This window comes from Talpa occidentalis, unplaced genomic scaffold (assembly GCF_014898055.3).
Source record: "Talpa occidentalis isolate TD23 unplaced genomic scaffold, MPIMG_talOcc4v2.1 talOcc4.11, whole genome shotgun sequence".
Classification (NCBI taxonomy): domain Eukaryota; kingdom Metazoa; phylum Chordata; class Mammalia; order Eulipotyphla; family Talpidae; genus Talpa; species Talpa occidentalis.
Window position 1 is genome coordinate 42339127 of NW_023601104.1, and position 27857 is coordinate 42366983.

The following is a 27857-nucleotide window of genomic DNA, read 5'->3' on the forward strand; positions in this document are numbered from 1 at the left end:
CTGCCCATAGCGAGTGCTGCTTCTATTTTCCAGCTGTGGGTTTTATAATCCATCAAGCCAGGGCAGGGCAGGGCAGGCTGATAACCACAGGAACTGGCTGGTGATTTTCTTCCCTCATTTAAACTGACTGTCTTTCAGATCAGCAGCTGCCCCAGAGCTGCCATCTGTTTTATTATAAGTGAAGGGAGGCCTGAACTTCCAAGACCTGGCTTCCAGGGTAAACGCTCAACTGTGGTACCTCATGGGGCACATGGAATCTAGGGAAGAGATGAGTTACTCATACAGCTCTGCCTGACCACCTGACACATCCTATTCTTGAGTTGCATTCCATCCTCCACTGCTCCCTCAGCTGCCCACGTATTCTCTTTGAACAACCTAGCTTAGGCCCCCAGGGAAACTGAAAACTTTGGAACTGCCTGTGGTCTTGATTTTTTCCTCTCCCAACTATTGTTGAACAGAAAATACAACTGAAAGCTCCCTAAATGTTACCTGGAGCCTTGGTCCTATTGCAACTACTGATCCTCATCTGTGTCATTAATCTCACAGAATTTACTTCCCTTCACACTACTCCAACTTACCAAACGTATCTGCAGGCTAGCATGTGCCATTCAAGAAACAAAGAATTATCTAGTGTTATGTCTAAGAATTCTTTGTCTGACTCCAGGTGACAAAGATTTCTTTTATTATTTTTTTCTACATGTTTTATAGTTTTATATCTGGGTTTACGACCCATTTGAGTCAATTTTTATAAAAGCTGTGAGACTTAGGCTGGAGTTCTTTTTTCTTTTCTTTTTCTTTTCGCATACGGTATCAGGAAAAAGAGCTGAGGCAATGTTGATAAAGTTGCTCCAGAGGGGCCCTCACTGGAAGGCAGTTCTTTTCCTTGAATTTTGCCTGGCTTTGATTAAATGTCCGCTTTACTACTACAGCGCTGACTCATCGAGACTGTGGGCCTGCAAGGACAATTTGCCTTCCATGTCTTTTAGACCCCCCTGGAAAAATACCAAGTAACAGCACGGTATTAACTTCACCCATTTCCAGCTTGTAGAAATGCATTTCCTTGGCCCTAACTTGCCCTTTGCTCATGTCTGCTTGGCTCCTCTTCATCTTGGTGGAGATGCCTGGCAGTGTCCTTCATGATGGTGACTTTGAGTAAAAATTCATCTGAACTCTTGCGAGGCCAACTGGAGGCCAGATATGATGCACAGAGACTCACAGATGTGCTGGTCCAGGCGGGGCTAGGGTGAGGCCATGAGTTGATGCTCTCTCTCAGGGTCTGCAAGAGCTCCCCCAAGCAGCTGTCTTCTTCAATTTGCACCCAGGTGCCTCCCTGGCCTGGAGGCAAGTTTCCTGCAGGGTGGCAGTTTCTTGAAGGCAAAGGCTGCAGTGATGGAGCAGAGCAGGAAACTGGGTATAAAGACAGGAGTAAAGTGTGTATGGAGCAGGAGTAAAGTGCTGTTAGTCTCATTACTGTGGAAAAGAATTTTCTGACACAGACAGGAGCTACCCTCTCTAAATATATGTTTTTAGGGCCTCCCTGGTGGCACAGGGGTTAAGTGTCAGCGCTATCAAGCTATTGCCAGCCACTGTGGCCTGAGTTTGATCACATTCTGAGGTGCTGGGAATTAGAATGTCAATATATATATTTGGCAGGGACATAGTGCAGCCGTAACAACTGCTTCAGTACGCACACATGCCAGCCCACTATGTGGTGCAGGATGATATGAATTTAAAAATGGCCAGAGAAACTGGGGGTGCAGGAGAGACAGCTTGCAGGTTCGCAGGGGAGGGTATAGTACTAGGACATGAGTTGGTAGAAGTGATATTTTCCAGTGAGGTTTTAGGCCTGGGGCTCAGCAAAGGTGGCTTTGAGATGGCCTGGGGAGAGAGTCTTGGCCCACCATGCTCCTAAGGGTGCTAAAGATGCATATTATATTGGGAGGAGCAGGCTCTTTAGCATTTCCCCAAGTTCCCCACAGCCTCTAGGGGCTTCTTTCTGTGAGTTCGACTAACTTATCTGGATTGTATCTTAGGTAGAACAGTGTTATTGGGGCAGTTTCTCCTGCTGACTGTGTGCTGCTGAGACCTTTATCATCCTGTTGTGGGTCAGATGGGCCCATCCTTGAGCCTCATCCTCCAACACTTCAAAGTTAACCCTAGTGCGCTGATTACAAGCTTATCCTTTGTGCTTATCACCAGCTACTCTTTCCACGGCAGGGGTCTGAGTGACACTTGCTGGGTCTGTAGGTCATCATACAAGTCGATGACGGAACCCTGCAGTCCTGAATGCATGCCTGATGGTGGACACCTGGAATAGGGTGTGGGCATGTGTAGATGGGATTCACCTGGGCTAAGACTGGGCTTTTAGGGCAGCATCAAGGGGATGCCAGTAGAAGCTGAGAACCCAAAGAACCCAGCACCCCTGCCTGCCGTGTACCTGATAAATCCCAACAACAGCCTGCAAAAGTCACTGAGGGCTCCAGGACTCTCTCCTCCTTTACCCCGTCTGCTCTGGTCATAGAAAACCTGCAATGTGTCATTCCTGCCCCTGCAGGGAGGTTCCAGGTTTCCTGCCCCACCCAAAAGGAGGGTGGAGCTGAGCAGGGAGAGAAGAAGCTGCAGAGGAGACTGAGGAAGGAAGGAAGCAGGATGGAGAGCCAGAAGGAGAGCTGGAGGAGGCACATGGAGCTGAGAGACATTGAAGAAACTGCATTTTCCTTTTGGTCGTGGACTGGGTGACACAGATGTGGGTGAGAAACCCATGGGGAGGTGACAATGGCGGTTTTTGTCTTGATTTTGCTATTTTCCTCCCAGACTTGTCTGGTTGTTTCTGATCCTTTTCTGTGGGTCCCCACTGGAAGATGCTTTAGACTTGTGGCAGGCTTTGGGGCTTTGTTCTGGGGCAATCCTGCTTGGGTGGACTTTTACCCATGAGGGGATGGGTAACTTTGGGTGCTTGATTTGGAAACTACATTCTTTGCCTTTTCTGTATTGTTTATTAATTATATTAAAATTCCTTTTCATTAAAGTCTCATATGTTTTGTGTTGATGCAGCAGTTGGCAGAACCTATTTAGAGCAGGCAGGTTTGCAGGGTTGGGGGTACCCCTCTCCCTGCCCTGTAACAAAACCATCATACACAAAAAATAGGCAACCTATAGGGAAAAATATTTGCATATCACATATGTGATGAGGGGCTAATTTCCATAAAATACAAAGTACTTAAAAAAAATCCAACAACGGAAAAAGCAGACAACCCAATCAAAAAATGGGGCAAGGCCTAAATATTTTTCTAAAGAAGACATTCACAAGGCCTGCAGACATGTGAAAATTTGTTCAGCACCACTTATTATCAATAGAAGGGAAATGCAAATAAAACCACAATGAGGTACCCCCTCACCCCTGTGAGAATGACTCGTATAAAAAAGAATGAAAACAATGGATGTTGACAAGGATGTGGAGAAAAAGGCACTCTCATTCACTGCTGGTGGGAATGCAAGTTGGTGCACCCTTAATGGGAAATGCTATGGAGATGTCTTAAGAAAATAAAAATGGCTATCTCATATGATCTGGCAGTACCTCGGCTAGAAATTTATCAAAAAGATATGAAAAGTATAATATGAAAAGACTAAATGTACGCTATGTTCATAGCAGCACTGTCCACAATAGCTAACTCATGATACCAAACCAAGTCCCATCAACAGATGAATGATAAGCTGTGGACTATGTACTCAATGAAACACTATACAACTATTAAAAAGATGAAACAGTGTCTTTTGGGACAAAAGGAATGGAACTCAAGGTGATTTTGTTAAGTGAAATAATTCAGGAAGTGAAAGACAGATATCAGATGGCTCTGCTCATCTGTGCAATATAGATAATGAAAAAACATACACAGGCAAAGGAGGAGTGAATCTTGGAGTTAGTGAAAGTCCAGTATTGCCTCTATTCTGCCAGGGGAAACAGGAGGGTGGGAGAAGGGGAAGGCGTAGGGAGGAAGATGGGGTATTGGACGGGTGGCTTGAGAAGGGTGAGTGGGACATGAGCACTTATAGAGGAGTGAAAATATAACCCCCAAATTAAATAAACTAATGGGAAGAGACTCAGCATGTTTTTCCTACTCTCTCTTAGACCACAAGCCTGGAACAGACCTGGCACTTATTCAAGATATCCGCTGGCAAGATACTTCCAAGAGGGACATGAAGACATGAAGCTATAGACGAGTAGTTAGCAGCTGATTTAGCTCTAGCAAAGGCTGTGGGGCAGCTGGTGGACAAGGGCTGAGCAGCCCTACTCCAGTGGGAGGTGTGTCTAAGGTGGGAGACCATCTGTCACCTTGTCACAGGTGCCATGAGGATTAGGTGGTTACAAACTGGTCCTCCTCGAGGCCCTGCTGCAAACACACAGGGGAGCTGGCAGACAGGACCCGGCGGGGACAGAGCCCAGAGCAGACATCCCGCTGAGCTATAGCTACAGGGAGACTAAGGAGGGGACTCAGGGAGAGGTGGGGCTGCTGGGACCCGGCCTACGTCAGGTGTGGGAAGTGGGGCACAAATGCTTCTTCCCAGGCCTCTGCCTTGGAGGTTGGGCTGGGATCCAGGAAGGAGCCAAGGTCTCCCTAAGGGTCTCTGGGAAGTGAGTTCCATTGTTCTGTTGGGAGACAGTCCCTCCTGGTGGCCAGGCAGAGGGACCACCTTTGCTGCTGTGGATGGGCAGGGGAGGCACAGGTGGGAGCTGGTGGCATGTGGTGGCAGAGGGGAGGGGTTGATGGGAAGACAGGAGAAGATGGGGAAAATGACCTGGTACGTGGATGATTTCATTCAACAGACAGAGAGAACACAAATACTCTCACTGGGCAATGGTGTTTATTAAGAGTCAGTCATACCCACATAAGTGCAGAAGGAGACCACGAACAGGTGGTAGTGGTCTAGTTATCCCTGGAGAGTTTCATTGTTCTGTGGATCCAGGGCACAAAGCTGGAGATCCTGGTGAAGACCCGGGGAAGGACCTCAGGATGCTTGTAAGCATAGCTGACGATGCCCTGGGCCACACCTTTACACACGAATGGGCCCCCAGAGTCCCCCTGTGGACAGAAAAGGGACAGGCCTCATCCATGGCCCTCTGGCTTCCCTCTCCTCAGCTTCGTCATCCCCCCAGTGCTTTCTGCCTCCCTCTGAGGGCTCAGGTGTCCCAGGGAAGGGACTGAATGGTCATCAGACACCAGGCCTTGATTGTAGGGGGATGAGCAGCGTCCAGACCTGTGTGACTCCCCCCACCATTGCCAATGCTGGCTATGTCCCCCTGAGCTCAGCCCAGGCCCAGGCTCCTTCTTGTTGGCCCAGGACAAAGTCCCAGAGGTTGATGGAGGGAGAACCTGCCCCCGTGCTGCCTCCACCCACGCGTGGAGCCTGGCTCACTATACACTGTGATATGGGAGAAGCCTGGTCATGCACCCCAATGTCACAGACACCCTGGGGCAAGACTGGGAAGGGATTGTCTCCTTACACCTCCAGAGGCCTTCTTGGACTTAGGGTTTCCCACACACAGCTCGATGGAGTTTTTGTAATTTTTGAAGAGATCTTTGCATTTCTGTTCCCTCTGCACTTGTAGATCCACCTCCTGAAGTGTGTTTGAAAGTTTGCCACCAGTCGTTTTTCCCCAGCCTGCCACGCTGCACACCCGCCCGGGCTTCACCACATCCCGAGGATGCGGCAGGGCAATGGTCTTCACAGTCTTGGTGAGCTGGGCCTTTTTTTTTTCAGCTGGTCAGAAAGGAGATGGGGGAGTTCATGTCCCGGCCTACACTCGATTCAGGCCTGTGGGAAGACTGCCTGTACCCACTGCCCTCCCGCAACCCCATCAGAGTCTCTCCTCAGCTCCCTTCTGTTCAATGACCCGGGACGAGCATCCAGTTGGAGGGAGGCAGGAACTCATACCTGTAACTTGTGCAGTTGCCCCTGAAAATCACAAGACAGTACCTTCAACAGCATGATGTCATTGATATGTTTCTTAGCATCATAGTCCTGGTGGGGGAAGGCTCTGAGCACCGGGATGACCTGCTGGGAGTTTTCCCTCTTTTTGATGTTGTGAGCTCCCAGCGTGACAGTCATATTTCTGTAAAACAAGGGGGATGTGAAGTCGGGAACTTCAGCACAGTCTCTGGAGGGCAGGTTGAAGCGCAGCCTCTAGACCCCCAGCTGAGTAGATTGGAAGGTTGGGAGGGTGGGTGTCTCCTTCCTTGCTGTGCAGAGGTGACCCAGGCCTTGATGGTGCTTCGGCAGCCTCCTCTTCCTCTGATGCTCCAGAAACCCCACACTGCCTCTGCCCTGGCACACAGGTCACCGGGCCTCCTCTATGTGCTCTGTGTGCTCAGGAACCTTCCTGAATTGCCTGGGATGTGTAGGAGGTCCCAGGATGCTAAGGCCCCATTTGTTCTCACCTTCCTTTGCAGTGAGCTGCTGTCAACACGAAGTTGTCTTGTACCAGGGAACCCCCACATCTCTTCAAATGACCGTCTTGGTCACTATAGAAACGTACAAGTGCCATGTAGGGCCGGGAGTGTGGTTTGGCCTCTTTGCCCCAGTAGATCTCTCCTGAAAGAGAAACTTCCCTGCATCTCTTTGTTCATAGAAAAAGATTCAGGCTTTGCCTTGCAGGCTGAAACAATGGATGAGGTGACCCAGGCTGGGGTGGGCTGTCATGGTCTTCAAGGACCCAACACCATGGGATATGGACACGGGCCTCCTTGGCTCATGGGGACATGGGAATGTTTCCTTGCCTGGTTCTCAGTTCCTCTGTGGAGCGGGGAGCTCTGCCCAGCTGAATATCAAAGCCTCAAACACATGTCCCAGGGAAGGATGTGTACTTGGGATAGACATCTTCATGACCTGAAATTAGTTGCTTTGACCAAGCCTGTGTGATTCTTTGTCACACATTTCTCAGCCAAACTGTGTCCTGCCTACTCCAGGCTTGGCCTAATCTCAGACCTGAAAAATTGGATCCTGTGCAGTGGAAAACTCAGGGTCCATTTTCCCCATCCTGAGTCAACCACCACATGGTACATACCCCCAAAAGGCTTGTTGGGCACACAGTGAATACTCCAGTTCTTTTGTCAGCAGCAGAGAGGAGTGGTGCTAATGCAATTTGATTCCCAGCACAGATTTGTTTTTTTTAGAAATTGACTAGAGGATCGAGGGGGAAGATTAGATAAGTTTGAAAATCAGATTGGGCTGGGGATGGGGCGGAATTGAGCCTGGTGGGAGTCAGTGTCCATTAGACCTTGGGAGTCTGGTGAGGGCACATGCTGTGGCTCATTTTGTATCTGAGTTTTCCTCTGGTAGATTTCAGTGGCCAAGAATGGGGACAGGGACAATTGGACCCTGAGTGTAAGATAAATCCTTTCATTCTTGGTCCCGGGGACAGCTCCAGTCATAGCAGACACCTAACCTGTCTTACGTGTGCAGAATGGAAATTATGGACATCAACTCCAGCTCTCCCCTCCCCTGCATCTTGCCCATCCTAAATATAAATCCCTGTTCAGGTAACAGAAGTGAGAACCATGGAAGGGAGATGACACCCCAGGTCTCGTGGGAGTAGTTTCCTTTGCTGGGATTTCTGTGCCTGTATATTCAGATAGAGGTCTGGGTTTCAGCATGTTTCTGGGAGTAGACTGAGCAAGGAAGGCTCACACAAGTCTCAGTGGACACTATGGAAGTATCACAAGTGGACCAATCCTGTATGTGGAGGTGGAGCTGAGAATAGAGAGGGTCACTTACCTCCTTTAACCCCGGAGAGTAGGACACTGGCCAACAAGGACAGGAGGGGCAGCATCTTCTCTGAGGCTGATCAGGTCTGATGTGGTCCCTGCTTCCTCCCTCCAGCTTTTCAACATTGGAGGTGAAGTAAGAAGGGGTGGTCTCAGTAACCACTGAGCCCCTCCTGGTTAAATACATTCTTAAGTTATGCATTTCACCATATCCCACTTCCTTCTGGTCTGTGTGGTGGGGGAGCTGCAAGAACCACATCCCTAGGCCATGGTGTGACCTTGCCCAGGAGGAGAAGACCTTGGATTGGGGCTTGGGAATAGGCATTGCCTGCATGGTGTCCCCCCTCTAACACAGACCCTCTGCTCTTGGAAAATGACCCCAGTAGCAGAAATTTGTGTTTAGGCAAGTGCTTCTTCAGATGTGAGCACCTGTTCAAACTTACCATGTAAACTTCCTTTTAGTTATGACCCAAGAGTTATATCAGTTCCAATGAAGGAGGCAGTGGTGTCTCCTAAAACATGTAGTCAAGAGCCTGGTCATCCATCATGTGTTGGTAAGTTCAGACAAGCAGAAACTGCTGGGGGTGGTGAGGAACAGAGGCTCTACTTGAGTTCGTGTGTGGGCCAGGCCAGGTTCATCCTAAGGTCAGTGTTGATCTGAACTTGTTGCAAGGTCAAAGGTGTAAAAAGTAGTTTTGAAAATGTATGAAAGTAGTTTTGGGATTATGAAATGTATGAAAGTAGTTTTGGGAATAGAGGCAGAGAATGAGCAGGAGAACAACTTTGTCAGTCATTCTGAGTGTCCCAACTCACTCCTGTCACTGGGGCTTAGTGGATATCATGATGTGGGCCAAGGCTCTGACCCCAAGATCCCCACCTCAGGTGAGGACCCCAAGTCTGTGCAGGTGCTTGAGGACTGTCAGCTGTTGCCCGGAAACATTTCAAGGTTTGAATCTACTTGGAATACACGCGATCGCCATACAGTTTACATTACTTCTCTCTGTTCGTTCCTAAATGAATTTAGATTGGAGAAGACCACGATCTCTGAAAGTGGACATCATTCTTCTTTTGCATCTCCTGATGACTCTTTCTCAGAGCTGAAACATGTAAAGTATCCTCTCATTCTCGTTGCTGTCCCAGGTGTGACTGTGTCTTAATGACTAGTCACTGTCCTGTTCTTTTGATGGCTTTTGTCTCTCTCCATCCCCAACTTGCAAACCCCAAGTGTGTTCAGCAATGTTGGGGTGACTTATTAAGTAACTGTTGGACACATTGAGTTAAGTACACAGTAGATCATATTTATGAAATTTTGGCAACTTAGAAAGTCAATGATGTAGCATATAATTTTGACTCAGAACCGTTGGTTATCATTTGAAGGCATCTTGTCACAAACCACGAGTTTTCACAATTTCCATAGTTGACATCTAATCTGCTGGGCACGGCTATCACTTTTGCTGATAGAGAATTTTTCTTGAACTCTTGGGACACGACTGGGGTCCCCCTCCACCCAGATGTTCAATCAGTGAAAGGCTGGAGGAACCACTCACAGGCTTAGGCCCATCCTCTGGGGCAGGCATGTGTGCATGCAACACTGGCCCAGGCTCCTGAATGCCCTGCCTCACTGCCCCCGCCTGGTAGTGATTCAGCTGCTCTGGCCTGGGGCAGAGGCCCGGACCTGAGTTAGCCAGTGTGTCAGGAGACGTAGGTGGTCTCTGATCTTCATGAATGGATTTGCAATTTCTCTGTACTTTTCAGTAAATAGAAAGAAAAAATAGGAAAGTGCATGAAGACTGGAGAATGGAAATAATGCACATACGTATAGTGAGTCCAAGAAGATGAGGGAGAATGAAGGAGTAAAAGTATGGAGGCAACAATGACTGAAAAGTTTCAATTTTCATGAAACAAACCCAATCATTAGGAAGCTCAATGAACTCAAAGCAGGACAAGGGTCATGGAAATGGGCAGGATTCCCTCCACCCCAGACAACAGGGCAGAAAAGTGATTAAAGATACAGTCGCTGAAAATATCTCCACCTAGTAGGAACAAACAACAGACAAGCGAACAGACCCAAACCTCAGTGTAGACACCCAGACAGCACTGAGAACTCAAAATAGGACAAAGGAGCATGGAAATGGGTAGCATCCTCCACCCCCGGCCCTTCCCCTAGAGTTCCTCCTCCCAGTCCAGCTGTACCTCTTCAGATGCCCCACTGGGCCCAGCTCACACCAGGGCTTCTGCTTCAGCGTCACGTTCACAGAGGGAGGGTGGGGTGGGGCTGCCAGGGGGTGAACAGAGACAGACATGGTGCCTTTTTTCCTTGCAGACACCCCAGTAGCTGAAGGAGATGTTGCTCCAACCAGGCATGGGAGTGTGAGGAGGTGGCTGCCCACTTTCTCCAACAACTTCTCGACCATGAGCGCTTAGTTCCTTCTGGGCACAGAGGAGTCTTGCGTTTTGTGACTACATGTTATTGTGGTAAAGTACACAGGACATCAGCTTTACCCATCACCATGATGGGGTGCAGTGTGGGGGCACCAAGTCCACACCCCTTGTCCTGTCACCACCTGCACCTCCACCCCCGAACTTCTTCTTCTTCCGAAAGGGAGTCTCTGAGTCCCTTCAGGCGTAATCCCCATTGTCCTCTGTCCTGCCCTGGGAAAGATATTTATCTTTCTAAATAATAACGAAAGAGGGAAGGAAGAAAGAGTTGGAAATTAGAGTGAGATGGGTAATATGGAGAAGCAGTGGATACTCATCTTACTAGGCCTTGGGAGTGGAGGAGGCACACTATGATGGCCCAGATGTTCTGTGTTCTTCCTGGTAGAGCTGAGTAACCAGAGAGTGGGGCCAGAGAGAGGGTGACAGTCAGATCCTGAGTGTAAGAAAACTCCTTCATTCTTGGTCCACAGGACAGCTCCTGCCATAGCAGACACCTAACCTGACTTAGGTGTGCAAAATGGAAATTATGGACATCAACTCCAGCTCTCCCCTCCCCTGCATCCTGCCCTATTCTAAAATATAAGTCCCTGTTCAGGTGACAGGAGTGAGAGCCATGGAAGGGAGCTGACACACCAGATCTCGTGGGAGTAATTTCCTTTGCTGTGATTTCTGTGCCTGTGTATTCAGATAGAGGTCTGGGTTTCAGCAAGTTTCTGGGAGCAGACTGAGCGAGGAAGGCTCACACGAGCCTCAGTGGACACTATGGAAGTGTCACAAGTGGACTAGGCCTATATGATGGAGGTGGAGCTGAGAATAGGTAAGGAGGTCACTTACCTCCTTCAACCCCGGAGAGTAGGACACTGGCCAACAAGGACAGGAAGGGCTGCATCTTCTTTGAGGCTGATCAGGTCTGATGTGGTCCCTGCTTCCCCTCCAGCTTTTCAATCTTGGAGGTGAAGAAAAAGGGGCAGGCTCAGTGACCTCTGAGCCCCTCCTGGGGGACTAAGTGAATGGAAATTTTAGAGTGAATGGAAATTCATTCTTATGTTATGCATTTTGCCCATATCCACTTCCTTCTGGTCTATGTGGTGGGGGAGCTACAAGAACCACATCCCTAGGCCATGGAGGTGTGACCACGCCTAGGAGGAGAAGACCCTGGCCTGGTGCTTGGGATATGGCATTGCCTTCAGGGTGACCGCCACTCTAACACAGACCCTCTGCTCTTGGAAAATGACCCCAGTCGCTGAAATTTGTGTTTAGGCAAGTGCTTCTTCAGATGTGAGCACCTGTTCAATCCTACCATGTCAACTTCCTTTTGGTGATAACCCAAGTGTTCTTTCAATGCAAAAGAAGGAAGCAGTGATCTCTCCTGAAACATATAGTCAAGAGCCTGGTCATCCATCATGTGTTGGTAAGTTCAGACAAGCAGAAACTGCTGGGGGTGGGTGAGGAACAGAGACTCTACTTGAGGTCGTGTGTGGGCCAGGCCAGATTCATCCTAAGGTCAGTGTTGATCTGAACTTGTTGCTATGACAAAGGTGTAAGGTCCCTGTATGAAAGTAGTTTTGGGAATAGAGGCAGGACTGAAGAGGAGAAGCAACTTGTCAGTCATTCTGAATGTTCCAGGTCACTCCTGTCACTCGCCGAGTTATCTGGGGCTCAGTGAATGTGTGATGTGGGCTAAGGCTCTGATCCCGAAGCCCCACCTCAGGTGAGGACCCCAAGTCTCTGCACAGGTGCTTGAGCACTGTCAGCGTTGCCTGGAAACATTTCAAGGTGTGAATGTAGTTGGGATACACGTGATCACCATACAGTTTACATTACTTCTCTGTGTTCTTCTAATTTAATATGGATTTGAGAAGACTTCTGGAATTGTGTCTCAGTCTGTACATAAAGGTATGTTCCTTTGAAGCTCTGAAACATCATTCCACAGATTAGAAATTTTGAAGTGTCTTCTCATTCTCATTTCTGTCCTTCTTTTCTGTACGCAGGTGCATGAGGACATTTCAATTTTGAATCTCCTTGGAATACAAGCCATCCCCATATCGTTTACATTACAGTACATTGTGTTACTCTGTGTTCCTTCTTAAATTAACTTAGATTGGAGAAGATTATGATCTCTGAAATTGGACATCATTCTTGTTTTGCATCTCCTGATGACCTATTCCCAGAGCTAAAACATGTACGTGTCTTCTCATTCTCCTTCCTTTCCCAGGTGAGACTTGTGTTAATGACTGGTCATGTCCAGTTCTTTTGACAGCTTTTGTCTCTCCCTTCCCCCAACTTGTAAGCCCCAGTTGTGTTCAGCAATGTTGGGGTGAGTCATTAAGTATCTGTGTTGGGCACATTGAGTTAAGTACCCAGTAGTCTATATTTATGAAATTTTGGCAACTTAGGATGATAGCATACATTTTTGACCTCGAGCCATTGGTTATCACTTGAAGGCATCGTGTCACAAACCACGAGGGTTTTCATAGTTGACTTCCAATCTGCTGGGCAGTGCTATCACTTTTTCTAAAAGAGAATTTTCCTCAAACTCTTGGGACATTACCTGGGGCTCCCCTGCCATCCCCCAGGCTCAATCAGGGGAAGGTGGGAGGAACCACTCACAGGCTTCGGCCCATCCTGCAGGGCAGGCATCTGTGCATGTAACACTGGCACAGCCCCCCTGAGTGCCCTGTCTCAGTTCCCCGCCAGCTCCTGATTCAGCCGCTCTGACCAGGGACAGGCCTTGTGACCTGAGACATGCCCCAGAGCTGCTATGTCACGGTCAGCGTGGTGGCTTTGTGATGTGGTCATGAATGATTTTGTAAACCTTTGATTCTCTAGTGAAATGAGAGAAAAAATAGGGAAACTATCCTCAGAGATATAGCACACTAAATTCGTGTATGTGTAATGGGAATCCTGGAAAAAGAGGCATGAGAGCAGAGTGGGAAAATATGTTGAGGAAAAATTGACTGAAAATTTCTGAATTGTTGAAACCACCCTCCCACCCATCCAACCCATGAATGAAAATACACCAGCAGCTCAGCTAATTCTATGTAGGAAAAGTCCATCAAAGTCATAATGGGCAAGATTCCCCTCTACCTCCTCCCCTCTAAGTGGACCACAGAACAGTCACCACGATGTGATGCAGAAAGCTTCAGAGGACCTGGAATTCACAAGGATACCAAGAATATATTAGGTTTTCCCAAAAGTAACTTAGACTTGGGTGAAGACTTCTGTGCAGAGGTTAAGCACACTCTGCAGCTGCTGCAGTGTGGATCCCGGTTCCACTGCTGTCCAAACACAGCACCCTGGGAAAGGTGCTTACGCAGGCTGTACCTCAGTTTCCCCAACTATAAAATGGCAATAATACTATCCAACCTCTTGGGATCACTGTAGGAGTAAGGGAATTTGTTTAAACAGTAGCCTGATGTAAGATACATACCTGCTTATCCTGTCTGCTCATCCTGACCTCATTCCCACTGCAGGGAGCACACAGTGGCCCAAGCTCACCTCACTGGGGGGCTGGTCTCCCCAAGGCTGCTGTGGGAGGGGATGTCATTTTGGATCATAAAGCAGGAGGGAGGTCTTATCTGCTTCAGCCTCAGTCTATCAACGCATATCTCCTCACCCATGCATAATCGCCATTTTGGTGTGAGAGGAGATAGAAAGGATAGAAAGAGAGGAGATTCATATGAGGCATAGACGTTAACATAGGAAAAAAACCAGAAAAGACAGGACTTCATCTTTAATTTCTTCAGAATCACACTCCAGGTAGGGTGGTGGCTATCTTCTTTTCTCCTCCCCTTTTTCTCCATCTTTACCCTAAGATGTCAAATTTCTGTGAGGCAAATTATTTCTGATTAATGCTGCATTTCTTTTCTATCACTGGGTAACACATCACCACAAATTGGGCAGCTTAAAATAACATCCACTGATTACGTCATAACAAATGGTCAGAAGTCTGGATGCTCAACAGAGTTCTCTACTCAGGTCTCCAAAGGCCCAAGTCATGGTGTCTGCCAGGCTGGGCTCTCATGGCGGGGTGGGCAATGGGAGGCCGCTGGAAAGGAGTCAGCTGCCAAGCTCCCTAGGACTCTGTTCCTGGAAGTGGAGGCCTCAGTTCCCATTTTCTTTCTGGCTGTCAGTGAGGGGCAGCTGTCAGTTCTAGAAGCATCCTCATTCCTTGCCATATGTCCCCTCCTCATGGCAGCAATGGTATGTCACCCCCTCCTGAGACTGAGGGTTTTATGACTTCCTCTGCTGCAATCAGCTGGAGAAAACTCTGCTTTGAAAGGGGCGTGAACTGTTTGTCATAGAAGGTCATGCAAACACAGAAATAAATTCATATTCACAGACCCCAGGCACATTCACAGAGGAGGGGATTAAATAAGGGTGAGGCTCACAGAGGGTTATTTTAGGATCTGTCTACCACAAAGACCATGAACAACAGAGAGTGACAATCACAAACTTTTAAATGGAATGAAGGAGAATAGTGGGGCAGAGACAATTTAGGGTCACCTGAGGAGTTGAACGTGGGATGTTAACCTCCTGGGACATTAGACCGTCTCTATTTCATGTTCAAAATCACCTCAAGGGCTCAGAGACCCAGGAAACTTGAACTCCAGCCCATTAACAAGGTGCACGGCCTTGATAGAGCCAGACCCTGCAGAGATGTGGGAAGCACAGGGCACTTGGTTCTGACATGGGAGGCCATGACACAATATTCCAGGCCTTAGGAGCCACTGGGTGTCAGCACAATCAGGACACTCAACAGGCATTCAGTGGATTAAGAACAGGAGTATTGTCTTCCCCTTGCCTTCTCTAAGAAATCTGTAGATAGGATCAGCTTCCAATGGGAAGGGATAATCGAGGCTAGTTGAAGGCAGGGAAGAGGGCATGAGTGAGAGAAGAGGGGCAGCTGGTCCTGTGGGAGTCCATCTATCTACTGAAGAGATTCAGCTGGGGGGCCTTGGGAGGGTCAGTTCTTTCCAAAGATCAGACACCAGAACCCAGAGGTCTCAGGGGTCCCGTTGTGGGCACGAGCTTATTTGCTTTTTCATTACCATAACGTAGACAACAGATTGGAGCAATGTGCCTTGTTCTAATCCATGATTTAAGGAAGGAGGAACATTTAGACCAGCTAGAGGAGCTGGCTTGACCAGCGGCTGCCCAGGTTGGTCATGAGGTGGCGGGTTAGCGGGAACTCAGTACCCTAGCCCCTCCCTGCTCAAGTAGGTAGGTGTTGTGACTCACTGGTCCTTGCTGAAGTTTTTCTTCCCTTTGTCTCTACTGTCAGAAGCAAGTACCAGTCAGCGCAGTAGCTCAGGTTTGGAAATCCTGGGAACTTCAGTCTGGACTGAATCAAATGATGAGCCATCTGACTTGGAGAAACAATGAAGGGGGAAGTAAGCTGGTGGTCTTGTCTATTTTAAACTTTTAAAAACTGCTTAGAACTACACCAGCTCTCTACAACCTTTTATTATTCAACATTTTAAAAGTAGTATTTTTTTTTTTAGAAACGTGTTTACTGGGTGTGAAATTAAGGTTCCAAAGAATAAAAAGTAAAAATCCTCCTCTCTGCTCTGACTCCTACTCATATTCGTACCCTGTGCAGCTTAGCACATAAAGCGGGGGCCGGCCCTAGGCAGAATGCCCTCCCATTGCAGGGTATACTCATACTCCACCCTCCCCCAGACTGGGTTCATTTAACACCCCAGGAACCTAGGTGCACATTTAGGGGATGTGGGAAGAAGCCAGGTGCAGGGAGAGAACCCTCCCTGTGACAGGGAGACGTTGCAAACTGCACACACACAGGGCCCCTGCCCTGGGAATCAATTTTTTTTTCTTGTCAACATGCTAAAAAGGCAGTGATGTTGTTTGAGGCCCTTTGGTGTGTCCGGTACCTTTCCTGTGGTATTGCTCAATCCTGCACAATTCACTGTTCTGATTAATGCCACCAACAGTACCCAGGATCATAAGGCTTCATTGTTTCTGTTGTCTACTAGATGTGAAATGGTAAATCATAGTGGTTTCTATAACCACTTCCCTGACACTTGGTGAGGTTCACTAACTTTTCAAATATTTACTAGAAATTTGAGCTCACTCTTCTGTGAATCATCATACCCCTTGCAGTTATATTTGAGTTGTTTTTCTTAACAATTTCAAGAGTTTTGATATAATCTAATTTGATATAATTCCTGTTTTTCAGCAGATAATTGTAAATATCATCTCCCCCACAAAGTTGCTATTTTCACTCTTATTGGTGACATTGTCTTCTTTAGACAGAAGATTTAAGTTTGCAAAGACTCCAGTTTATCCATTTCTCCCTATTTCTAAGTTCCACAGATTTTTTGAAAAAAAAAAAAGAGAGAAGAAATCTATTTTTCAGCTTGCATTCTTCATTATTCCTCACGAAACTCAGGCACCTCAGGACTTCTGGCTTGTGACCCCCTGAAGACAATTCCTAGAACATCAGAGAACTCTTTTCCTCTTTATTCATTTGATGTGTGACTAGCAAATAGTCCTTCCACAGGAAGCTCTTTCCCTAGTCCCAGAAGAAGTAGCCTCACCTGTCCTGGGCTATCATCCTCCCCTCGGAGAACTCGCCACCATTCATAACCATGCAGTGTGTGTTTATGTTGCTGATGAGGGTCTCAGTGCTCAAGAGTAGGAACGTGGTCAGTTTCACTGCTCACCAGCTGTATCCCCAGAGCCCGCTGGGAGCCTCTCACAGGGAAAGCACTACATGGCTTGGAAGGAAGAACGGCCCAGAGTAGAGCTCCATCTCCATCTGGTTTGCATGAAACTCCTTCTCTGAGAGACTTTCTCTGGTGTGCCTGTGCTGTGGCTCCCCCGTCAGCTCAGAATATGCAGGAAATAGCGTCTCTGTCTGTGATCCAAGACGTACAGTGGTCTTCTGCTCATGAGCTTCTCACAATAACTGTAATGAGTCAACTGTTCTTTAAACACAGTAAACCCTATGGTGGTAATGAGTGGTTATAGTTGCTAATTGTAAGTTTGTGGTTATTGACTAATTCGAATGCATTCCCAAACTTCTCTCATCCCCCAGGCATTTTGGAGGGTTGGAGGAGGGAGGCAGATGGGGTGTGGGCATGGGTGGTTTTGTGGAAGCTAAAAAAATGTTTAATTAAAAAATATATACAAGAATTAAGTACCGAAGAATAAACTTAACCAAAGAGCTGAAAGACCTGTACAATGAAAACTATGACACTACTAAAATTAAAAAAGAAAATACAAAAATGGAAGGATGTCCTTTAGACATGAATTAAATCAATTGACACTATTAAAGTGGCTGTCTTAAAAAGAAATATACAAACTTGGCAGCTCTTCTGCCCACCAGTGACTATGACCTCTCTTTTAACAAACCTGTGTCTTTCAGGGGCTCTTCCTGCCTGCTTCTGTCTGTGCAATCGTCCTTTCCTTTAATTATACAACAAACCTACCTTTATGGAAAAAGAGAAAAGAAAAGAAAAGAAAAATATACAGACAATGCCATCTGTATCAATAGTAGATTGAAGTCTGGAAGCATAACACCTCCATTCTTCGTTTTTCTCACATTGCTTTGGTTACTCAGGGCCTTTGTGGTACCATACATGTTTCAGTAATGTTTGCTTTATTACCTTGAAGAAAAAGCTATTGGGATTTGGGGTGAGCAAGGGGAGAGAAAAGAGGGTAGAGTGGAACCTGGTGAACAACTGGTGTCCAGAGAAATATTCAAGGACGAGAGAGAACACAGACCCTCCCACTGGGAGATGGCCAAAGAGAGGCTCCCACAGGTAGGTACTGTGACCCCTCCCACTCCCAAACAAGTGACAGAGGTCTAAGCCGCAAGTTTCATTGCTCTGTGGATCCAGGGCACGAAGCTGGAGATCCTGGTGAAGACCTGGGGAGGCCGCTTGCAGGCATAGTTGACAATGCCCTGGGCCACACCTTTACACACCAATGGAACTCCAGAGTCCCCCTATGGACAGAAAAGAGACAAGTCTCATCCACGGCCCTCTGGCTTCCCTCCTCTCAGCTTCATCATCCCCCCAATCTTTTCTGCCTCCCTCTGAGGGCTCAGGTGTCCCAGGGAAGGGACTGAATGTTCATCAGACACCAGGCCTTGATTATAGGGAGACGAGCAGCGTCCAGGCCTGTTTGACTCCAACATAACTTCAATAAATACACAGGTGACTGACTGTCACCTGTGACTGACTTTCAACCTCCATGAGGTTGTAGCTGTTGGCTGATGGCATTTTGCCCCTCAGGAAGCCAGTTCTGTGCATGACAGTGTGCTGTGTTACCCACATCCAAAAGTGGAAAAGCAGCTAGTGTAATGGGCCATCAACTGAGAGAGGGAGAGACAGAGGAAGGAGGAGAGACAGAGAAAACTTTAGCTGTGAAGCAAGGGCTGAGTGAGTAAACCTGAGCCTGGGGTCAGGAAGAACTAAGACACAAACTTTCCCTGGGGCTGAGAAGGGGTCATCTACAGGGAATGATATCCCAGAAATCTTTTCCTCCTCAGTTTTTCTTCAGAAATAAAAAGATCCCTGAGCTATGACCACACTGGCCCCCTCATTTTTTATTCTGATTGACCAGAACATGGAGAAGAAATCAAAGCTGTTTCACTGTCAGCTCAGTGAGGGGCCATCACAGCGCTCTCTCTCCAGGAGCTTACCCACCTGGACGTGCTAGCTGATGGTGCCTGGCAGGCTTGTCCAAGCAGGGCGGGGGTGGAGTGTGGACTCTGTGACCCGATGGTGTCCCCTGAACAAGAGGACCCCAGCACAGACACAGAGCATGCATCATTGTCAGAGCATCAGGTCCCTGGAACGGGGACTAGAAGTAGGAAGGGCTGCAAACCCCGGCTCTGCTGTGCCCCTTCTTCCACATTCTCCCCTTTTGGTATCTATAGGTTTCCCCAAAAGGGTCCCACTTAGGGCCATTTCCAGGCTCAGGGCTGCTCAAAGGAAGGGCCGGGAGGAAACGATCAGCACCACGCTCTGCGTGCACAGCAGTCTGCAGAGAAGGGCTTTCCTGCATTCTCGTGGGCAGGACTGAAGCCTCGGTTTTCTTACTAGATGAGGACGCACTAAAGGCTTCTGTAGATTTACAGACACTTTATCAGGTTTTACAAATTTCTTTCTATTTTGGTCTGCCAAATGGTGTTCTTGATTACCATGAGTGGATGTTTAATGTTATCAAATGCTTTTCTGTTTATTGAGATAATGACCTTTCTCTTAGATCTGTTTCTGTGGCACATTGCATCAGTTGATGGAAGGAGACATGAGATCTGCCTTCTCAGCGCAGATCTGACTTGCCCCCAATGTATTATTGCTTGTCCATGTGGCTGGGTTGGCGCGGTGTCAGGCTGTTGGTGTCTCTGAATCGTGAATGAGATTGCTCTGTAATACTCCTTTTTCGTTCGGCTATTTGGAGGAAGATTATGTCAGCCTTACGAAATTACATGGGTGATGCTCCTCCTTTTTTCTTTTTTTGAAGAGTTTGTAGGTTAAAAGTTTTCCTTCCTTAGATTTCAGTAGAAATTAACAGTAAAACCACCTACATCACTTATTTATGTAGAAGTTTTTGATTGTTACACAATTTTTTTTCGTAGTTCAAGTACTACCTAAATTTTCAATTTCCTCCTGAATAAATGTTAGGCAGTGATAGATCTATTTTATCTAAAATTCCAAATGGATTAGCATAAAGTTTTTTTTATAATGTTCTGGGCTTAACTTTTAAAGGTCTGCAATGTTTATAAAAATATTAATATTTGTCTTCTCTCTTCCTGACCAGTTTCTTCAGAGGTTTGTCCGCTTTATTAGTCTTCTCAAATAGTTGATCTTTATTTATTTAATCCCTCTACTGTATGTTTGACAGCTATTTCTCTTTTTTAAAAAGATTTATTTATGCATACAAGAGCTGGGGTACAGGCCAGAGATGTGGGGGGTGAGAGGATTCACCAGAGACAGAGCCAGGAACAGAACAGGCAGACTGATGAAATAGACTGTGAGGGGGGCAGCGGGTGAGGCAGGAGAGGTCTGCTGCACCATGTGGGTTGCTCCCTGGCCGGCCGGGGATCGAACTCCTGCTGCAGAGGCTGTGGATTGCTTCATAGTGCAATGCTTAACCCCTTGCGCTACCGGGTAAGCCCCTTGACAGTTATTTCATTTTGTTTCTGCTACTTATTTCTTCCTACTATTTCATTGATTTGTTCAGGGTCTTAACTTCTCAAGATACTCCATCAGCTCAATAATTTCAATTTTTACATTATGCTTTAATACTATAAATTTCCCCCCACCCGCTTTAGCTGCACTATATAATTTATAATAAGCACTTTCAGTGTTATTATTTTAAGAATCATCTCATTTACAGTTGCATCAAAAAAAACCTAACTACCTGGGAATAAACTTAACAAAAGAGATGAAAGACTTATACAATGAAAACTTTAAGACACTTAAAAATAATAAGATACAAAGAAATAGAAGGATATCCTTTCTTGATCATGGATTGGATAAAATGGCCATCTTAGCCAAAGAAATGTGCAGACTTGGTAGAATCTGTATCAATAATGCTTGAAGTCTGGAAGTGTATCCCCTCCATTCTTTGTTTTTCTCACAATTTCTTTGGTTATTCAGGGTCTTTGTGGTACCTTAAATTTCAAAGTTTGCTCTATTTCCTTGAAAAAAGCAATTGGGATTTGGGGTGAGCTGGGAGAGAAAAGAGGGTAGAGTGGAAACTGGTGCACAACTGGTGTCCAGAGAAATATCAAGGACGAGAAAGACACAGACTGTCCCACTGGGAGATGCTCTTTATTGAGAATCAGACAGCTGTTCCCACAAATAGGGACAGGAGCCCCCAAGTAGGTGGTCCAGGTCTAGCTAAGTCATGGGTTTCAGTATTTTGTGGATCCAGGGCAGGAAGTGGGAGATCCTGGTGAAGACCCGGGGAAGCACCTCAGGACGCTGGTCAGCATAGCTGACGAGGCCCTGGACCACATCGTTACACACGAATGGGCCCCCGGAGTCCCCCTGTGGACAGAAAAGGGACAAATCTCAGCCACGCCCCTTGGCTCCCTCCTCTCAGCTTGATTTTCTCCCCAGTGTTCTCCTGCCTTGCTCTCAGCACGCAGATTTCCAAGGGGAAGGGACTGAATGGTCATCAGTCACCTTCATTCTAATTGTAGGGGGAGGAAAGGGTCCAGGCCTATGTGAGTCCCCCACTGTTGTCTGTGGCCCCTCTCCAGCTCTACCCAGCCCCAGAGTACCTTCTTGTTGTTCCAGGACAAAGGACACGAGGACGGCTGCTGAGAGAAGCCTAGGCCCCCCATTGCAGGCAAGACATGCCTCCACCCACTATGGGACCTGGCCCACTATACTGTGCAATTGGAGGAGCCTGGTCATGCACCCCAATGTCACAGTGACACAGGAGCAAGATTGGGAAGGGGATTGTTTCCTTACAACTCCAGTGGCCTTCTTGGAGTTAGGTTTTCCGACACACAGCTCGATGGAGTTGTTGTACATCCTTTTGAAGAGATCCTTGCACTTCTGCTCATCTTGCACTTCCAGATCTACCTCCTGAAGAGTGTCTGGATAGTTGCCATCAGCCATTTTTCCCCAGCCCGCCACGCTGCACACCTGGCCGGGCTTTACCCAGTCCTGAGGATGCGGCAGAGGAATGGTCCGCACAGCCCCGGTGAGTTGGGCCTTGTCTTCTAGCTGGTCACAAAGGAGAGATGGGGGCCGTTCCGATCCTGCCCTACACTGGGCTCAGGCCTGTGGGGAGGCTGCTTGTACCCACTGCGCTCCTGCAATCCTTGTCAGAGTCTTCTCCCCATCCCCCCCCTTTTTGTTCACTGACACAGGACTAGCATCCAGTTGGAGGGAGGTGGGAACTCATACCCATGGTGGGGTACTCGCTCCCGTGCAGTTGCCCTGAAAGTCAGCAAGATGTTACCTTCAACAGCATGATGTCATTGACAGCTTTCTTAGCATCGTAGTCCTGGTGGGGGAAGGGTCTGTCCACAGGGATGACCTGCTGGGTGTTTTCCCCCTTTCTGATGTTGTGAGCTCCCAGCGTGACAGTCATATTTCTGTAAAACAAGGGGGATGTGAAGTCGGGAACTTCAGCTCTGTTTCTGGAGGGCAGGTTGAAGCGCAGCCTCTAGACCCCCAGCTGAGTAGATTGGAAGGTTGGGAGGGTGGGTGTCCCCCTTCCTTGCTGTGCAGAGGTGACCCAGGCTGTGATGGTGATTTCGGCAGCTTCCCCCTCCCACCGATACTCCAGGAAACCCAAACTCGCTCTGCTCCGGCCACACAGGTCACAGGGCTCCTCAGTGTGTCTCTGTGGTCAGGAACCTTCCTGAATTGCCCGGGGCCGTGTAGGAGGTCCCAGGATGCGAAGGCCCCATTTGTTCTCCTCACCTTCCAAAGCAGTGAGCTGCTGTCAACACGAAGTTTTCTTGTACCAGGGAACCCCCACATTTGTGCAAATGACCATCTCTTTTGTAACTCACATATGCCATGTAGGGCCGGGAGTGTGGTTTGGCCTCTGTGCCCCAGTAGATCTCTCCTGAAAGAGAAACTTCCCTGGATCTCTTTGTTCATAGAAAAAGATCTGGGCTTTGCCTTGCAGGCTGAAACAACGGATGAGATGACCCTGGCTGGGGTGGGCTGTCGTGGTCTTCAAGGACCCAACACCATGGGATATGGACTCGGGCCTCCTGAGCTCATTGGGTGCATGGGAATGTTTCCTCGCCTGGTTCTCAGTTCCTCTGTGGAGCGGGGAGCTCTGCCCTATCGAATATCAAACCCTCAAACACATGTCCTGGGGAAGGATGTGTGCTCAGGATAGACGTCTTCACGACCTGAAATTAGTTGCTTTGACCTAGCCTGGTTGACTTGTTCAAACACTTCTCAGCCAAACTGTGTCCTGCCTACTCCAGGCTTGGCCTAGTCTTAGACCTGAAAAATTGGATCCTGAGCAGTGGAAAACTCAGGGTTCATTATCCCCATCCTGAGTCAACAGCATGGTAAATACACCAAAAGGCTTGTTGGGCACACAGTGAATACTCCAGTTTCTTTGTCAGCAGCAGAGAGGAGTGGTGCTAATGCAATTTGATTCCCAGCACAGATTTGTCTGTTTAGAAATAGACTAGAGGAACGAGGGGAAGATTAGACAAGTTTGAAAATCAAATTGGTTGGGGAAATGGGCGGAATTGAGCCTGGTGGGAGAAGCTGTCCATTAAGCCTTGGGAGCATGGTGACGCCACATGCCATGGCTCATTTAGTGTCTGAGTTTAACTCTGGTAGATTTGAGTGGCCAGAGAGTAGGGACAGGGAGAAGGTGAAAATGGGACGCTGAGTGTAAGAAAACTCCTTCATTCTTGGTCCAGAGGACAGCTCCTGCCATAGCAGACACCTAACCTGATTTAGGTGTGCAGAATGGAAATTATGGACATCAACTCCAGCTCTCCCCTCCCCTGCATCCTGCCCATCCTAAATATAAGTTCCTGTTCAGGTGACAGGAGTGAGAGCCATGGAAGGGAGATGACATCCCAGGTCTTGTGGGAGTAGTTTCCTTTGCTGGGATTTCTGTGCCTGTGTATTCAGAGACAGGTCTGGGTTTCAGCAAGTTTCTGGGCATAGACTGGGCAAGGAAGGCTCACATGAGCCTCAGTGGACACTATGGAAGTATCACAAGTGGACTAAACCTGTATATGGAGGTGGAGCTGAGAATAGAGAGGGTCACTTACCTCCTTCAACTCCGGAGAGTAGGACACTGGCCAACAAGGACAGGAGGGGCAGCATCTTCTCTGAGGCTGATCAGATCCGATGCGATCCCTGCTTCCTCCCTCCAGCTTTTTAATCCTGGAGGTGAGGTAAGAAGGGGCGGGCTCAGCGACCACTGAGCCCCTCCTGGTTAAATACATTCTTAAGTTATGCTTTTCACCATATCCCACTTCCCTCTGGTCAGTGTGGTGGGGGAGAAGAACCACATCCCTAGGCCATGGAGGTGTGACCTCGCCCAGGAGGAGAAGACCCTGGACTGGGGCTGGGATATGGGCATTGCCTGTAGGGTGACCCTGTAACCTAACACAGACCCTCTGCTCTTGGAAAATGACCTCACTTGAAGAAATTTGTGTTTAGGCAAGTGCTTCTTAAGATGTGAGCACCTGTTCAATCCTACCATGTAAACTTCCTTTCAGTGATAACCTAAGAGTTACATGATTGCAAAAGAAGGAGGCAGTGGTCTTTCCTAAAACACGCAGTCAAGAGCCTGGTCATCCATCATGTGTTGGCAAGTTCAGACAAGCAGAAACTGCTGGGGGTGGGTGAGGAACAGAGACTCTACTTGAGGTCGTGTGTGGGCCAGGCCAGGTTCAACCTAAGGTCAGTGTTGCTCTGAACTTGTTGCTAGGTCAAAGGCGTAAGGTCCCTGTATGAAAGTAGTTTCGGGAATAGAGGCAGAGTCTGAGCAGGAGAACAACTTTGTCAGTCATTCTGAGTGCTCCACGTCACTCCTGTCACTGGCCGAGGTACCTGGGGCTCAGTGAATGTGTGATGTGAGCTAAGGTTCTGATCCCGAGGCCCCACCTCAAATGAGGATCCCAAGTCTCTGCACAGGCGCTTGAGCACTGTCAGCTGTTGCCTGGAAACATTTCAAGGTGTGAATGTAGTTGGGATACACACAATCACCATACAGTTTACATTACTTCTCTGTGTTCTTGTAATTTAATACGGATTTGAGAAGACTGCTGGACTTGTATCTCAGTCTGTACATAAAGGTATGTTCCTTTGCAGCTCTGAAACACCATTCGACAGAATAGGAAATGTCAAGTGTCTTCTCATTCTCATTCCTGTCTTTCTTTTCTGTACACAGGTGCATGAGGACATTTCAATTTTGAATCTCCTTGGAATACATCCATCCCCATAGAGTTTACATTACAGTACATTGCGTTACTCTGTCTACTTTCTTAAGTTAACATAGATGAGTGAAGATCATGATCTTTGAAAGTGGACATCATTTGTCTTGCATCTCCTGACGACCTATTCCCAGAGCTGAAACATGTAAAGTGTCCTCTCATTCTCGTTGCTGTCCCCGGTGTGACTGTGTGTTAATGGCTTGTCACTGTCCTGCTCTTTTGATGGTTTTGTCTCTCCCCATCCCCAACTTGCAAACCCCAAGTGTATTCAGCAAAGTTGGGGTGGCTTATTAAGTGTCTGTGTTGGGCACATTGAATTAAGTACCCAGTAGATCATATTTATGAAATTTTGGCAACTTAGAAAGTCAATGATGTAGCATATAATTTTGACTTAGAGCCGTTGGTTATCATTTGAAGGCATCTTGTCGCAAACCACGAGGGTTTTCACAATTTCCATAGATGACATCTAATCTTCTGGGCAGCGTTATCATTTTTTCTGATAGAGAATTTTCCTTGAACTCATGGGACACAACCTGGGGCTCCCCCTCCACCCCACAGGCTCCATCAGAGGATGGCCGGAGGAACCATTCACAGGCTTAGGCCCATCCTGGGGCAGGCATGTGTGCGTGTGATACCGGCCCAGCTCCTGAGCGCCCTGTGTCAGCTGCCCCTGCCTGCTCCTGATTCAGCTGCTCTGACCTGGGACAGAGGCCTGGGCTTGAGCTTAGTAAACGCGTCGGGAGATCAGCTGGTCTCTGGTCTTCATGAATGAATTTGTAATTTCTCTGTACTTTTCAGTAAATAGAAAGAAAAAATTGGAAAGTGCATGAAGCCCGGAGAATTGGAATAATGCACAGATGTATAGTATGAGCCCAAGAAGATGCGGGAGAATGAAGGAGTGAAAGTATAGAGGCAACAATGACTGAAAAGTTTCAATTTTCATGGAACAAACCCAAACCATTAATGTGGACATTAGGAAGCTTAATGATCTCAAAGCAGGACAAGGATCATGGAAATGGGCAGGATTCCCTCCACCCCGGACAACAGGGCAGAAAATGATTAAAGATACAGTCGCTGAAAATATCTCCACTTAGTAGGAACAAACAACAGACAAGCAAACAGACCTAAACCATCAGTGTAGACACCCAAACAGCTCTGAGAACTCAGAGTGGGACAAAGGAGCATGGAAATGGGTAGCGTCCTCCACCTAGAGCACTCCCCCTGGAGCTCCTCCTCCTAGTCCAGCTGCGCCTTGTCAGATGCCCCACTGGGCCCAGCTCACACCAGGGTTCTGCTTCAGAGTCACGTTCACAGCAGGAGGGTGAGGTGGAGATACCAGGGGGTGAACAGAGACAGACACGTGCCTTTTCTCCTTGCAGACTCCCCAGTAGCTGAAGGAGAAGTTGCTCCAAGCAGGCGTGGCGAGTGCAAGGAGGTCGCTGCCCACTTTCTTCAACAACTTCTCGACCATGAGCACTTAATTCCTCTGGGCACAGAGGAATCTTGCATTTTTGTGACTACATTTTATTGTGGTAAAGTACACTGAACATCAACTTTACCCATCACCATGATCAGGTGAACAGTGTGGGGGCACAAAGACCACACCCCTTGTCCTGTCACCCCCTGCACCTCCCCCCCGAACTTCCTCCTCTTCCCAAAGGGAGTCTCTGAGCCCCTTCAGGTGTAAGTCCCCATTGTCTTCTGCCCCACCCTGGGGAGATGGCCTGCTGCTCTGTGTCTGCAGTGTGGAGAGTCCTCATACATACAAGCATCGCCAATGTCCCTGTCTTAGGCCTTATGCCTACCTGTCAGTGGGACGTGACTGGGTCCAGGGCAAATGCCGTGGGCATAGAGTCTGGAGGGCGAGTGCAAGAACAGGGTGAAGGCAGGAGGGCAGGAGGCCACACACCAGCTGCCTGATGTGTCCTTTGCCGCCAGCCTCAAAATGAACCGAGGTCCTCCCACTGTCTCCTGAATGTGCTCTGGTGGGATGAGAGGCCTGGCTTTCCATTTTAGGATATTTTGCAGATAATGAGGGAGCTGAGAAGCCAGAGTCTCCATCAAGGGGTACTGATGTCCTCAGGGCAACTGAGAGAGGTTTGAAGCTTGCTGAGCACCTGTGTCCTTGTTCCTAAGAAAGAACAGCCCCAGTGAAGAGTGAATGTCCTCACAGGCATCCCTCTGTGTCCTTGCTATAACACTCACTGTCCAGGACAATAGTGGATGCAGTGGCAAGTGTGAGTCACACCACAATTTTTGATTTTCATTGTAGCCTCTCACTAGTAGGGAGAGAGTCTACACACACTGGGCAGATCCCCTCTGCTCACACTGCTCACAGTGTTTGCCCATACTGCCACACAGAGCCCCTCTACCTGAGAGTTTGGCTCAGCCTGAACCATGAGGAGGATCCTACGGGGATTCAGTCAGAAAGTCCCAGCACTGAACTTTGAGGACAATTTCCCCAAGATGTGGAAAGGATATGTGTTTGAGATAGACCATCTAGAAGACCTGGAATTAATTTCCAGTACCCCAATTTCTCACGACATGGTCCCCTATGTCCTGCCCAGTCCAGGCATGGTCAAGTAACCAACCTGAACACTTGGGCCCCGAGCAGTGAAAACTCTGGACTCCTATACATCCTGTGTCAGGCACAGAGTGAACACCCCTCAAATGATTGTTGGGTACACAGTGAACAGTGTTCAAATTTGTGAGCATGAGGGAGGAGTGGTCCTAATGCA

General features: G+C 47.9%; 2 protein-coding genes across 2 annotated transcripts; both read right to left on the minus strand.

The window, feature by feature from the left end:
• Positions 1-4922: 4922 nt before the first annotated feature.
• LOC119238974 (mast cell protease 8-like) lies at positions 4923-11091 on the minus strand. Its single transcript, XM_037503162.1, has 5 exons — positions 11037-11091; positions 6438-6591; positions 5967-6112; positions 5504-5760; positions 4923-5081 (listed from the first exon to the last, which is right to left on the minus strand). The coding sequence occupies exons 1-5, from the start codon at positions 11089-11091 to the stop codon at positions 4926-4928; spliced, it is 768 nt and encodes a 255-aa protein (XP_037359059.1). The 3' UTR covers positions 4923-4925.
• Positions 11092-20999: 9908 nt separating this feature from the next.
• LOC119238240 (mast cell protease 8-like) lies at positions 21000-24345 on the minus strand. The gene is made up of 6 exons (XM_037501945.2): positions 24324-24345; positions 23950-24064; positions 22619-22766; positions 22152-22287; positions 21656-21913; positions 21000-21226 (listed from the first exon to the last, which is right to left on the minus strand). Exons 2-6 carry the CDS (start codon positions 24002-24004, stop codon positions 21077-21079), a joined length of 747 nt encoding a protein of 248 aa, XP_037357842.1. The 5' UTR covers positions 24005-24064; positions 24324-24345; the 3' UTR covers positions 21000-21076.
• Positions 24346-27857: the final 3512 nt, after the last annotated feature.

Coding starts and splice junctions, on each gene's coding strand:
- LOC119238974 (XM_037503162.1), bottom strand. CDS start 11,091: ATGCAGCCCTTCCTGTCCTTGTTGGCCAGTGTCCTACTCTCCGGGGTT. Junction 6,592..11,036: donor ACTCTCCGGGGTTGAAGGAG/GTAAGTGACCTC, acceptor TTTCTCTTTCAG/GAGAGATCTACTGGGGCAAA. Junction 5,761..5,966: donor GCTGTTGAAGGTACTGTCTT/GTGATTTTCAGG, acceptor CTTTCTGACCAG/CTGAAAAAAAAAAGGCCCAG.
- LOC119238240 (XM_037501945.2), bottom strand. CDS start 24,004: ATGCTGCCCCTCCTGTCCTTGTTGGCCAGTGTCCTACTCTCCGGAGTT. Junction 22,767..23,949: donor ACTCTCCGGAGTTGAAGGAG/GTAAGTGACCCT, acceptor TTTCTCTTTCAG/GAGAGATCTACTGGGGCACA. Junction 22,288..22,618: donor GCAGCTCACTGCTTTGGAAG/GTGAGGAGAACA, acceptor CTTGTTTTACAG/AAATATGACTGTCACGCTGG.